General features: G+C 41.5%; 1 protein-coding gene across 6 annotated transcripts in view; it reads right to left on the reverse strand.

The window, feature by feature from the left end:
• Fars2 (phenylalanyl-tRNA synthetase 2, mitochondrial) overlaps window positions 1–13950 on the reverse strand; it is a 376567-nt gene that overhangs the window by 247629 nt on the left and 114988 nt on the right. For all 6 annotated transcript variants that reach the window (XM_050142158.1, XM_050142155.1, XM_050142157.1 and 3 more), the window contains one exon: window positions 6355–6486. In XM_050142158.1, the coding sequence (XP_049998115.1) occupies window positions 6355–6486 (132 nt within the window). The remainder of the gene's footprint in view (window positions 1–6354; window positions 6487–13950) is intronic.

Consider the following 13950-nt stretch of genomic DNA (forward strand, 5'->3'; position numbering starts at 1 on the left):
GAGTCGCCATGATGCTCCCACTCCAGACAGACGCAGGTTAAGATCCTCCCTGGTAAGCCAGCTCGTGGGCTACACAGAATATTAGAAATGGGTTAGAACAATATGTAAGAGCTAACCAATAAGAAACTGGACCTAGCCGGGCCAGGCAGTGTTTGAAAGCATACAGTTTCCGTGTAATTATTTCTGGGTATAAACTAGCCATGCGGGCGGCCGGGTGCCGGGGACGCAGCCCCGCCGTCCCTATTTCAACACTGACCTAACACTAAACCACACAGAGACTGCATAGATGAGCTAACAAAGAGAAACAGACAAGAAAAAGCCTCACATTAACACAGGGAAAGCACAAGAGGAAGACCAACTGGGGAGCAGCAGTGATACCAAAGATAACCCCTGGGAAACAGGAACCTGACTTATCCTGAGACACATTTGCAACCTCTACATCATATGTTCCATTCTGAGCCTTTCCCGATAAACTTTCTAAGCCTTCCTCTCCTCTTTCACTGTGCCTATTACTCATTCCTCTGTTACAAATACCACATGGTACCATTATCGTTTTTATGTCTATGTGTCATGACAGCCTCAAAGGGACAATATTGATTCTATTCCCTATTAGCCTTAGGAAGACTGTAAGAAAAACTTCATACACAAACAGGCAAACAATAATTGTATAGCACTAGAAACTGATAATAAATTGATTTACAAAGGTTTCCCCAGAGCCCATTTTACAATTCAACAAGAAGGCAAGAAAACTCTATGTTAAGAGTTTACTAAAGGAACACAACTGATACAATGGATATGCATATTAAAAGGGGATCTATTAGAGTGAGTTACAGGCCAACAATCATTATCTCTTGACAGAAAGGCCAAGAACTTCACAGTTGTTTGGCACATGAGGCTGGATGTCTCAGCTGGTCTTCAGACTATGCTGGAATCTAGAAATAGGATCTAACCCCATGGAAAGAATACTCAGCAAGGATATAGATAAATTCGCCAGTGACAGTGAGGGCAAGCAGGTAAAAATAGAAAGCTCCTTTTTCTCATGTCCTTTTGTGTGGACTTCCACAAGCAGATATGGCCGAGATTTAGGATGGGTCTTTTTATGGATATTGGCCAGGAGAAAAACTAAACAAAGGAGATTAGATTCAGAGTTCTTGTTTTGGAAAGAAAAAAAGAGGGAAATGTTATAGGATAATGCTCTTGTACACTGTAAAGATTTGAGATTAGTAGTAGTTTAATAAAACACTGATTGGGCAGTAGCCAGGCAGAAAGTATAGGTGGGGTGACCAGACTAAGAGAATTCTGGAAAGAAGAAAGGCAGAGAGTCAGTCACCAGCCAGATGCAGAGGAAGCAAGATGAGAATGCCTTACTGAGAAAAGGTACCAAGCCTTGTGGCTAACTATAGACCAGAATTATGGGTTAATAAAGCTATAAGAGCTAGTTAATAATAAGCCTGAGATAATAGGTCAAGCAGTTTATAATTAATATAAGCCTCTGTGTGTTTCTTTGGAGCTGAACAGCTGTGGGACCAGGCAGGATAGAAAATTCCATCTAAAGGGTCTTCTGGCCTGAAGTAATCCAGATTTAAAGTGGGCCACCCCACCTCAAATGAGCCAATCAATGAAATCTCTCACAGGTGTACCCAACAGCCTAGGTTCTAATTGATTCCAGGTGTGGTCATGTTGACAAGCATGATTAGCCACCAGAGACAAAGATTCAGTATTTTAAGTTACTTTCTACCATAGACCTTTCTCTCTGCCTTGGTCTATGTATAATCTTCAGAACTTCACAAGGCATCAATGAATGAGAAATTCCTTCCTGGCACAATCATTATCCAGTCATCATCCCTTGATGATGCCTTTAGATGTTTGCATCCCATACCCCTTATGAACAGAGAGAATCAGCCTGAGTCATCCCAGCAGGAAACTGTGTAGTACTGGGACATGACTCAATATTATCCTCAAAGCACCAAGGGGTGTGAGGTGGTTAGCCAAATCATCAAGAGAATAGACAACACTCACATCACAATTACTAAGTCTAGGAGCCTGAACGTCATAGTGAATATATAGAATACAAGGAAGACGAGAAAAGATACAATTCTGTGAGGCACTTGGAAAACACATGCTCTAGACATAAAAACATGTATAGCAAGGCCAACTGCAGTGTGCATGCACATTAGCAAGCTTGTTTCATGCTTTTAGAATATGCACTGTAGGCCTGCCTGTCATCTAAGGTAGAGACAGTGGCCAGAGGACCACTGCCACCACCAGGCAGCACAGGCAGGGTGCCACTATAATGAGTAAATGTCTGGTAGAAAGAAAGAGAAGCAAGCAGAGCAGTTCATGTGCCGTGAAGAGAGGCGGAACTAGAGACATGACAGTGGTGGAGAACAGGCTGATGCGAGAGGACTGCAGTGACACCTGAGGTCATGGGATATCTGGACCTGTGTTGCCACCACAGTCATGTCTGGTACCATGGCCCTACTGCATCTGGGGTCCATGTTGAGATCCTGGGTCCTTGTTACCAGCAAAGGCCATGCAGATGCCAGAGGTCTGGACTGCTGCCTAAAGCCACGTTGATAATCTAGGGCCATGATGAACTAACTGGTTCTGGGATAGCTGGCTATGCCCCTCCCTGGCCTCAAGAGGCAGGGAAGTTGGCCCTGCCCTTCACCTAAGAGGGGCAGTGCTAGCAGGGGTCTTGTCTGACCAACTCAGCTACCACCCAGGCCTATCGTCCAGGATTTTGAGTTGGCCCACTCCAACATCTACCTATTTATGACCTGCTGGAATATATGAAGGAACCAGTTCTGTTCAGCTTTAACCACAAATCTCCATTACTCAGGACAACAGCAAGAATACCTATCCAAGAGGGGTTTTATTAGGGTCCGGTATTGACAGTGTACCAGAAGACAGAGGCTGTGAACAAGACAAACAACTTATTGCAATGAACATTTGCAATTAAAGCAGATCATGCAAAAGGGTATAATGTGCAACACACAGCAGCTCCCAAGGCCACCTTGACAAAGGATTTGTGATGGAGAGGGAAGCAAGATGGAGGAGCAAAGTGGGCTTATTCTTTCTTTTGTGGGAGAGAATACAAGAGTAGAAGATGTACATGAAAGGCCCGGCAGTGAGTGGAATTGGGATGCTTGATGTGAAATTCCCAAAAGAATCAACAGAAAAACTATGTTAAAAAAATAATATGTACTCTATCATAGATGACATACAAGGTAGCAGAGCCCTTCTTCTAAGGAAGCTGATTATAAAACAAGTGAAAAGGTGTGCTCCATCTGTTCCATTGGTATCCATTCTTCATTTCATGTTATGAAAAACTGGTTGTTCCAAATCAATTTTTGACCTCTGCAAAATCATGCACTTCCCTATTTGGGCAGCATAACCTGGTGGCTCTCTTAGTTTGATTACTATTGCTGTGCTAATGACCACAACAACATGCAACCTGGAAAGAAAAGGTTTACTTCATTTTATAATTTGCAATCCTTCATAAAGAGAAGTCAGGGCAAGAACTCAGGGCAGAAACCTGGAGGCAGGAACTGAAGCCAAGATAATGGAGGAATTCTATCTGCTAGCTTGCTCTTCTTGGCTTGTTCAGTTTGCTTTCCTATACAACCCAGGCCTACCAGCCCAGTGAACTTGGCCTTCCCACACCAATCTTCATCAAGAAAATGCCCCTCAGCCTTGCCCACAGGTCAATCTGATGGATGCATTTTCACAATTGAGGTCCCACTTCCCAGACAACTAGCTTGTGTCAAGTTGAAAAATAAACCACCACGACAGTGGTTAAATACTAGAAGCTAGCTATTTGATCAGATTCTCCTGTCACAGACAAAATAAAAAATGGGGATTATGGCAAAATCTACCTCAGAGTTTTGCCTGCATGTTTATAAAGGAGACAGCATAAAAAGCATATGTTCTGAAATAGTAGTGCATGATCAGGGCTCAGATGACGTCTGCTACTAGCCATTACTGCTTCATTATGGGCACCTTTGCTTTCCGGTGATCTAGGCACGCACCCAATCTTCTACAAGACCTAAAACTGGTACAGTATCATGATGTTGTTTCTAGTTTTTTCTTAAGGTGGTTGTGGTAGTGCACACCTGTAATCTCAGCATGCAGAGGATGAAGCAGGAGAAGCAGGAATTCAAAGTTCATCTATACAGTAAACTTACTGTAAGGATCACATGGGCTACATGAGACCTGATCTTAAAAACACCAAAACAAAACAAAGTTCTCTCTTCCAGTTCTCTGTTGTGAGAGAAATGACTGGAGAAATACAGAGCAGAAAGGGAAAGCAGAGACCAAGAACCAAGAAAGGGAGAATACGTTGGAAGGGCAGGGAGACAGCATGGTTAAACAACAGGGATGCTGCATATACAGCCAGTCTCTTCGGGATGCCGATATTCAGGAAAATAAAATCACTTGTCAGTCAGCTTTTCACACATTTTAAAGCTGCCTATGAAGCCTTTGGCTATGTGCAGAGATCCACTCTCTGTAGAAGAAAAGCCAGGGGATGCCTGGATAGATTTGAGGCTCCCCTGGCTTCAAATCACTTGCTGTCATCATCATCAGTCATCAATCATGAAATCACATATAAACATGGTACAACCACGAGCTTTAAACAGTAACGTTGCTGAGATGTGGTCATTGCCCTAAGCCATGCCAATTGCTTAAGCCATTTCCAGGACCTGGAGCACTTTGGGCTACTACAACCAGGTTGAAGACATCAAGCCTTAATTCAGATCCACATCTGATGAGTGACCTTGACTTAAAGACCCAAAACTCCACCTTCAGAAAAACCAAACAACATTTTCAGAATATGCATCTTTGGAAGAGCCACGTGTACAACCACTCATGGACAGCAGACTGATCAGTTCACTCTCCCTTACCCTGTATTTAATCCCCTTTCTCTCTTTCTCAACCATCCACTCCTTTAACCCATATATATTCTACAGCCCTATTCTCAAGGAGGCAGATTAGAGATTGGAGCTCCTGCCACCTCTCAGGAATGAATTCTTTTTATTTTTCAAAATTCATCATTTTAGTGATTTAGCAGATGAAGCAGGCCTCAGTAACGAGAATAAAAAGAGTGACCAGGCATTCAGCCTCTTATCCAAGGACAGTTCCAACACTCATACCACCTCCGTCTCCAGTCTCACCTCATCATGAACTGGTACCATGCCCTTAATCATAGTCTGTCCAACGGGAAATGACTTATTCTTGTCTACACTGAAAATGAGGGCTCTGTACCCAATCCAAAATTGCCTTTTAAGACCACAAAGCAAACGCCCCTTTTCCAGGGCCAAAATGTAGATGGTAGGGAACATTGAGCAGGCACAAGTCCACATCAGTACCTCTCTGTTTGGTGCTTCACTGATTAGTCTCTCAACATTCACTAAAAACATCAGACTCTACAATATATATTTACATGCATATACATATTTATTTTAGAGTGTTTGAGGCTGTTTCATGTATCACAGGCGACTCTTGAACTCACTACATGGCTGAGAATGTCCTTGAACTTCTGATATCCTGCCTCTCTACCTTCTGAGTACTGGGTTTACAGCCCTACACCGCCATGTTTTAAGTAGTGCTAGGGATCAAATCCAGGGCTTTATGCATGTTAGGCAAGACTTGACAAACTAAGCTATATTCCTAGCCTCTTAAAAACAGTTCTTTCATAATTACATTCATAGTCATATTTTTAAAATGCACAGTTCTGAAACCAAGTCTAAATGGTATCATTTCTATTAGGCAATGGTCCCCCAGAAAAAGAGTTGCAAAGAGCTTTCTCAAGTTTGTTTAGAATTTAATTAGCTACATGTCTTTCCAGATTCTTTCACTTGATGGTAATACCTTTGCTGACAGAAGGGAGCAACTAGGTATCATGGACCTGTGTGGTTTTATTTCATGCTGTAGTGTAGTTATAAAATCTCTCCTGAATTCTGGCTACTGAACTGAATGCAATAACAACAAAAGAGGATTATATATTAGTTTTATTCTTGAATAGCTGGGAAGACAAACTGCACTCATGTGACACATATATAAATGCCTTTGGGGCAATTACAAAACCCTCCCCAATGCTCCCAATGAGGACAGAATCCTAAGCTCCAAATCTAGCTGCCAACAGTTGACAAGGGGGATATCCAAAGATAAGACACATTTGCAAAACGAGGAGTGACAAGGACAGCATCAGACATGGGTCTCATGAGCATTCTTGGAGAGGTTGGTGATGCTGCCCCTGGTGACGCAACTGCAGGTATTTATGCAAATGAGGTAACATGAGAATATGCAGGCCCTCCAGGAAACCTGTAAATGTAGTTCCGGGTTCTTTCCTACCTGAATTGACAAGCTGCTGCTCCATCACTCCACAGCCAAGGACTTCAAGCCATTCTCCATGGAAGTTGATCTCCATCTCGAAGGAAGGGTGGGTGAAGGGAAAGTAACAATCCACCCACCGGACCTCCAGCCCTGCAGAAACCCAGAGGAAAGGCACACTGAGTCAGTCTACCCTTGCTTGGTATCAAATTTGCCTTTCAGTTACCTACACCAATTACAACATTCTAAATAAATCAAACAGCAAACACGATCATTTGCAATATGCTGGGGCAAGACAATAAATAATAAAACTTAGAAAAACTGGACGTGTCTTTTCAAAAACAAACAAACAAGAATCTTGTGCCATTCCAGGACCCTCTAAAAGCAAATCAATCGCCTGTCAATTCACTGCAATCACAAAGTCGGTGGAAAGTAGGCCTAGACCATAAAAAAGCAGGGGATTCTGGTGGTTTCTATAAGTGATAGTGGCACGTTAAGGTTAATAAAACTACACTTTCACTAAACTGTCCCCCAAATGTATATACCAATGATGAAATAACAATTCTGGAAGTCCTAAGTTCAACTGCAAAGGCCTAAGGCTGGCTTGCAAAGCAAACAGCGAATCAATTCCCTGCTGCAGAGGCTCCTTTCTGGGTGTATGCTGCAACTGCTGACTTGAAATCCATCATGCCAGATGCCCAGTCAGTGCTCTCGCTAAGCCCAGAGCTGCTGTGGGATACTTGTACACTGCTGTGATTGGTATAATAAAAAGCAGAACGCCCAACAGTTAGGCAAGAGAGATAGGTGGGACAGAGAGAGAATTACTGAGAGGACGCAGGATGGACAGTAAGTATGCAGATGAGGAACGCCATGTGGCAGAACGTAGATTAATATAAACTGGTTAATTTAAGCTATAAGAACTAGTTAAAACAAGCCTAAGCTAAGGTAAAGCTTTCATAAATAATAAGTCTCCATGTCTTTATTTATGAGCTGGAGGCCCAAAGAAAAATCCGCCTACACAAAACATGTGTAACATACCAATTCAGAGCAGTGCTCCTTCCAGAATGCCTTCCAATCCCAAACACTGTTTATCTGGCATAATATTGCCCTAATCTCTAGGCAAGTAGATTCTATACACACAGCTTATACCTTCCTCAAATTCTATTACCAAAAAAAAAATGCCCTTTGATCTGGCCCACTGCACCTATTTCTACTAGTTCCCTATTCTTCTTGCTGGAAGTTTCAAGAAATTATTGTAGAACCTAGTCTGTTCTCTGGCTAACATCTGCAATCTATCACAAACCCTTGAATCAGAGATCCCCACCCAGTCCCAAAGTTCTGTTTTCACAAACCACAATGCTTAGGTGAGGAAAACAAGACCAGCTTTCACTCTCCTCAAAGCACATGTTGACAGTTTTATAAATTATTAACAGCTAGCAAGGTAAGAAAATAAAGTCTTTCACATTTAAGTCAAACATTTAAAATATCAAACATTTTTCCTATACTAAATGGCCAATATATTTTAATATCAACTAGCAAAAAGCAATACCAACTAAATGTCAGAATTGATCTTCAATAATCAATTAGAATCAGAAATATGGTACCTTTGAGCATGATATCATCATCATTTAGCAAAGTTTTTCTTTTTGATTAAAAAACTCAAAACAATGATGCCTGAGAAGGGCAGAGGTGACCTGAAGGCACAGAGCAGAGGGGAAGTTCCCTAGTTGCTTCATGACCCTACCAAGAACACAGAAGAAACACAACTCATCTGAGCTCCTGTCCCTTCCTGGGATGGTCCTCTTTCTGGCAATTCCACAAAAACCAATCCCCTGTGAATTTAAGACAATCTATTTTCTTTCTCAAAACCATCTAACTTTGAGCCCCAGAGAAATCAAGACATGTAATAAACGGGGGTGCTAGCAATGGCTTCCATCTTGTGAGCACTTACTATGCCTCCTGTTTCACAAGAAGGAAGAACAAACAGAGAGAGTCTATCTTGTCCAAAGTCACACAGCCAGGGCAGGCGACTAGTAGATTTGCTCTACTCTAAATCCCTCATGTTGATAATTCAAACAAAATTACCTGATCAATTAAAACTCAAGACAGAAGCCGACAGTGAGGGGACAGGACTGTAAACCCAGCACTTGAGAGGCAGAGACAAAAGAATCGCCCACAAGTTTGAGGCCAGCATGGTCTACACACCAAGTTTCAGGCTAATTATGGCTACATAGTGAAACCCTGTTTAAAACAATAATATTAAAATCATACGGAAGCAAAGCCATGAGACGTGGTCCCTTTTATGTGAAAGTGGAGCTTTCAGTTGGCTCTGTTCAACTTGAAATTTCTTTTTCTAGTTAACTGTTGTCTGTGGTACTGTTGTTAACAATGTTAATTTATTTCCCCTTCTAGTTTATACATTGGAAAACAGAAAAACATTCTACTATACATGTAGAAAATACCAAACTGACAGATATTGGCAGATGTATACACATGTGAATCTGTAACCACATTCAAGCTAAAGACAGAGCCGGGAATACAGACTCACATCTGTAATTCCAGCCCCCAGGGAGACTGAAGCAGGAAGATGTCAAGCTGAAAGCCACTACGGGGGCAACTTAGCAAGATCCTGTTTCAAAATATTTTTTTTTTGGGGGGAGGTACAATTTTTTTTAGGTTTTTTATTATTATTATTATTAAAAATTTCCGCCTCCTCCCCACCTCCCATTTCCCTCCCCCTCCCCCCCTCCCCCTCCTTCTCCAGTCCAAAGAGCAGTCAGGGTTCCCTGCCCTGTGTGAAGTCCAAGGTCCTCCCCCCTCCATCCAGGTCCAGGAAGGTGCTTATCTAAACAGACTAGGCTCCCTCAAAGCCAGTACATGCAGTAGGATCAAAACCCAGTGCCATTGTCCTAATATGTTGGCATATTAGTTAATGCATAATATTGGCAAAAATATGCCATATTCTCCTATATAGTTGAATAATTTAAACTTGTTACAGTGGCTTTTTTTTAAACCACTGCTAACAGAATCATTTATAGAACATTTATATATAAACACAAAAACATATTTTCTTCTTGGTTTTTGTCATGCACTTTCAAGACTGTTTGTTAAATGATTTATTGAGTACTTCAGTATTAGCACCAAAATATTCTTTTCTTTGCTTTTCTTCATGACCTCAAAATTTCTGTAATAACCTGGTTTTAAAAACAAATTGCTATGCTTCCTATATTAACAATATAATATTAACAACCAATTGAAACAGTGGTTTATTTCACAAGTGAAGTATGAGAGGTAAAAATATTTACTAAAGGAAAGACATATTTTGGAAACAGGGCTAAGTATGTCCAAAACACACAGCTCTTCCTCCCCAATCGCTTACTGGAGTGCTTGCAGAAAATTAACCTGTAGTAAATAATTCAGCTACTATAAAATCACGTCCAGAATTTATTTTCTCTTTCTTCTGTCTCTTCTTTTGGCAGAAAGACACTGTAATCCACATTTTTAAATGAAACACGGGGGCTTCAAATCAGTTTCAGACCTCTGTGCATAAATGCAGTTGTCCAAAAATATACTCTGAACTTCCAGCCTAGGGCCAACTAAAGAAGAAGCATTTAATAATGAATGCAAGCCTCCACTGGGTCCAGCTGCCATATATCCATACTGGATGAAGACAGCAGGGTTGAGGAGCAGACTCTTCCTGCCCGGGATGGGGGGCGGTGGGGTGTGTGTGAAATCATTCTCTTAGGAAACAAGATGATCTGGTCAAGATTGTTTCAGCTCAGAATTCTACAAGATTTCCAAATAAGAACTAATATCAATACTCCGCACATCAGACAGAGAACTGATTTCCAAAATATACCAAGAACTCAAGAACTTGATCATCAAAAGAACAAATAATCCAATAAAAAAAAAAAAAAGAGTACAGACCTAAACAGAGAACTTTCAACAGAGGAATCTAAAATGGCTAAGAGACATTTAAGGAAATGCTCAATATCCTTAGTCATCAGAGAAATGCAAATCAAAACAACTCTGAGATTCCATCTTACATCTGTAAGAATAGCCAAGATCAAAAACACTGATGACAACTTATGCTGGAGAGGTTGTGGGGTAAAGGGAACACTCCTGCATTGCTGGTCAGAGGGCAAATTGGTGAAGCCCCTTTGGTTATCAGTATGGCAATTTCTCAGAAAATTAGGACACAACCTTCCTCAAGACCAAGCAATACCACTTTCGGGTATATACCCAAAGGATGCTCAATCATACCACAAGGACATGTGCTCAACTATGCTCACAGCAGCATTGTTTGTCATAACAAGAACCTGGAAAAAACACACATATACAAAGGATTTTCTAAATATTTCTAAGGGTACCCTCCACTGAAGCAAATAATTAATCACTGTGTGTGGCATTAATTTTTCAGTAGGCCTTTGCTCAGGTGGTACCAGGTATAAAACTAAAGTGTAGCAATTTAAAGCAATGGCTCTGGTAGCCTTCTGAAAAGCATAAAGCAGGCATTCACCAGAGGGAAGGAAGGAGAAAAGAACTAAGACAAAGGATGTACTGACTGGAAAGAAGCTCCTCAAAAAGTGGTGCTGTCCTAGTGAAATGGCTCAGCAGGTAGGGACATAGCCATCGAGTCCAGTGACCTGATTTTAATCCCAGGGATCCCCATGATGGAAGCAGATAACGTTACAACTTCAAGTTGGCCTCTGACCTGCACATACACACTGTGACACACACATATACCTCCAAATAAATAAATAAATGTAATAAAAACATTTCTTAAGATGGCAGTATGATAGAAAACCACAGTGTAGCTAGGGAAATGCCTCAGCCCCACTGGCAAAGGCACCTGGCAGCTCATCTCCCTTACTTCACAGAAATTCCAGAGACCTTGACCAGACTGCGCAATAATGAACATACAGGCCATGCTTTTCGGAATTCTAAACAGTGTTCTATTTTAACAGTTTTCTTTTTTAAAAAAATCACTTTTGGGTGGGTAATTGACAGGTTCAGAATCAAATCACTCTAGCAGGATAAACCCAACTACACAGCAGCCTTCTGTGAGATCCTCACATCTCTGTCTCCTTCACTCTCCTGAACCCTTAGAGTAAACTTACAATTTGCTTTAATTGCCACGTATAAGAATTTACAAATATCCATTTCAATTTTCTGAGATAAAAATCAAAATTCTAGCTACAGCATCCCCACACCATGGATGTTTACAGGACTTTGTATGAAGGCAGAGTACGCACACATGTCCTTCCTCGTTCCTCCAAAGTACTGCACATAGCTATCTCATATTCACAGAAGTTCCTAACAGAGCCCAGTGGTGGTGACACACACCATTAATCCCGGCACTTGAGAGGCAGAGGCAGGCAGATCTCTGTCAGTTCAAGGCCAGCCTGTTCTACAGAGCCAGTTCCAGGACAGGCTCCAAAATGACACAAAGAAACCCTGAGACACACACAAAAAAAGAATAAGTTCCTCACTGATATGTGCTTGGAGCATAGATAACATTTTGTTATTCAGAGCAATGCTACAACAAAACACCCTCTTGGATCCAAGAATAAGTGCTTCTATAACTAGAATAAATATTGCCTCCTTGTTCTCTATAGATGTTACATAATATTTCATATTAACATTATCTCAAGGCTTTTCACAGAAACCAAGAAAGACAATTAATTAGTGGTAGTGTCAGATTGGAGTTCAGGCCCTGATAAAAACCCAGCCAGCTTCTGATAAAAAACCACCAGCCTGACCCATCTAAGGCAAGAGATGTAGTCAGTGTGGCCAGGCTCCCCAGGTCCCTACTTCCTTTCAGCCACTTACCTGCATGCAGCCCTTGTCTCTTTCCTAGCAAAGGAAGTGTCTTCCAGAACTAACAACTGTGTTGCTAGTGGCTATAAGGAAGAGGCAGCACATTTAATCTCTGAAGCATCCTTGTGGGAATATCAGTATGAATTCCATTTCCAAAGCAACAAAACTTCATTTGTGGCATACCCTTTATTCCCAACTAGGGCCTCACAAACCTGCCAATGCCCCCACTGTGGCTATTTCGTATACCACGCACACCCTCCACATCCACAAAGCCGCTTGCCAGGGAGGGCAATGGTGAAAAGTGCAACCACCACGTGTCATGAAGTTCTTTGGTGTAGATTTCTTCAAGCACACACCAGAAGTTAGCACTATGTCAGCCACAGAGATCCTTCTATTATATGTACAAAATAATAAGAAAACCTAAAGCCCGGCCAACTCCCCATCACGGACATGGTGTGGTTGATCCCATAACTATTAGTCTCCTTCATGATAGGAACCAGTATTTAAGTGAATTTCCCTGGAAGCCTTCTTCATAGAATCCCTTTAGATTGCGGCTAGGTTCTTTATGATGAATTCATTTCTCCACCACACCATGAAGGCAGAAATGGCCACCAGCAGTTCGAATACTGAGTATGCAGTCAAGGGTGCTAGAACAGATGACTCTCTCCAAGGCTGTTTAGTAAGCAGCAGAAGGAAGAACCTAACAGTACCCTACTTTGTGGTAAGCAAAGGTCCATTGGGTCCCAATGCTTCTCTACAATGCAGGCTAAAAGGAAATTAACTTCACTCCAGAATGCAGGGCTGATTGCAAAGACTACATGTGGGCACAATAACTGCCAAGAGGTACCACAAACCTATGAGTTCCTGGATCCACTGTGTGTGTCTTTTTTTTTTTTTTTTTTTTTTTTTTTTTTTTTTTTTTTTTTTTTTTTTTTTTTTTTTTTTTTTTTTTTTTTTTTTTGGTTTTTCGAGACAGCCTTTGGTTTTTTTGGTTTTGGAGCCTGTCCTGGAACTAGCTCTGTAGACCAGGCTGGTCTCGAACTCACAGAGATCCACCTGCCTCTGCCTCCCAAGTGCTAGGATTAAAGGCGTGCGCCACCATCGCCCGGCCCTCCACTGTGTCTTGTACCTTAACATCTTGGGGACTCAACTCATCTAAATGATACTTTTATGACAGTTTCATAAGGAAAGCATGCAAAGATCACAGCATAGGACTTGGCCGCTAGTAGACTCCATGACTGGTTTTAATTGAAGACCATGGAAGTGAGGCTGCAGAGTCCCGCACCTGCTTACAAACCATGAAATGAACATTTCCAATTTTTGTGTCCAAAAGATGAATGGCATCTGTTACCCAGTTCATATATATTAAACACAAGATATTTATCATCTCACATGCTTTCTCTCACATACTACACTAAAGAAGGCTAGCAACCTCCAAATACAGCAATTATTATCCCCGTTTTACAGGGGAAGGAAAGGCTCACACCACTATAAAGTTAAGTTTCCAACCCAAGAATAGAATCAAGTGTATTAGACAGTAGCCTCACACACTGCTCCCCACTAGAACAGAGATTAAAAAAAACACACACACATTAGCTCTGCTCCCATCCAAAGGGTACTTACAAGGCTAAGACTATAGGATAGGTCCTTGTTCTAACTATCATAAAAAAAAGTAACAGATGAAACAGGAATGAAGAAAAAAGGTATAAGCCAAGTTCAGAGACAAGAGAAGCATTTCCAATAATAAGAAACAAAACAGAAATGACACGCAGTAAGAGGGCAAACTAAGCTCTGCAC

Source organism: Alexandromys fortis, unplaced genomic scaffold (assembly GCF_014885135.2).
Source record: "Alexandromys fortis isolate MF-2015 unplaced genomic scaffold, M_Fortis_MF-2015_v1.1 scaffold_5, whole genome shotgun sequence".
NCBI classification, from domain to species: domain Eukaryota; kingdom Metazoa; phylum Chordata; class Mammalia; order Rodentia; family Cricetidae; genus Alexandromys; species Alexandromys fortis.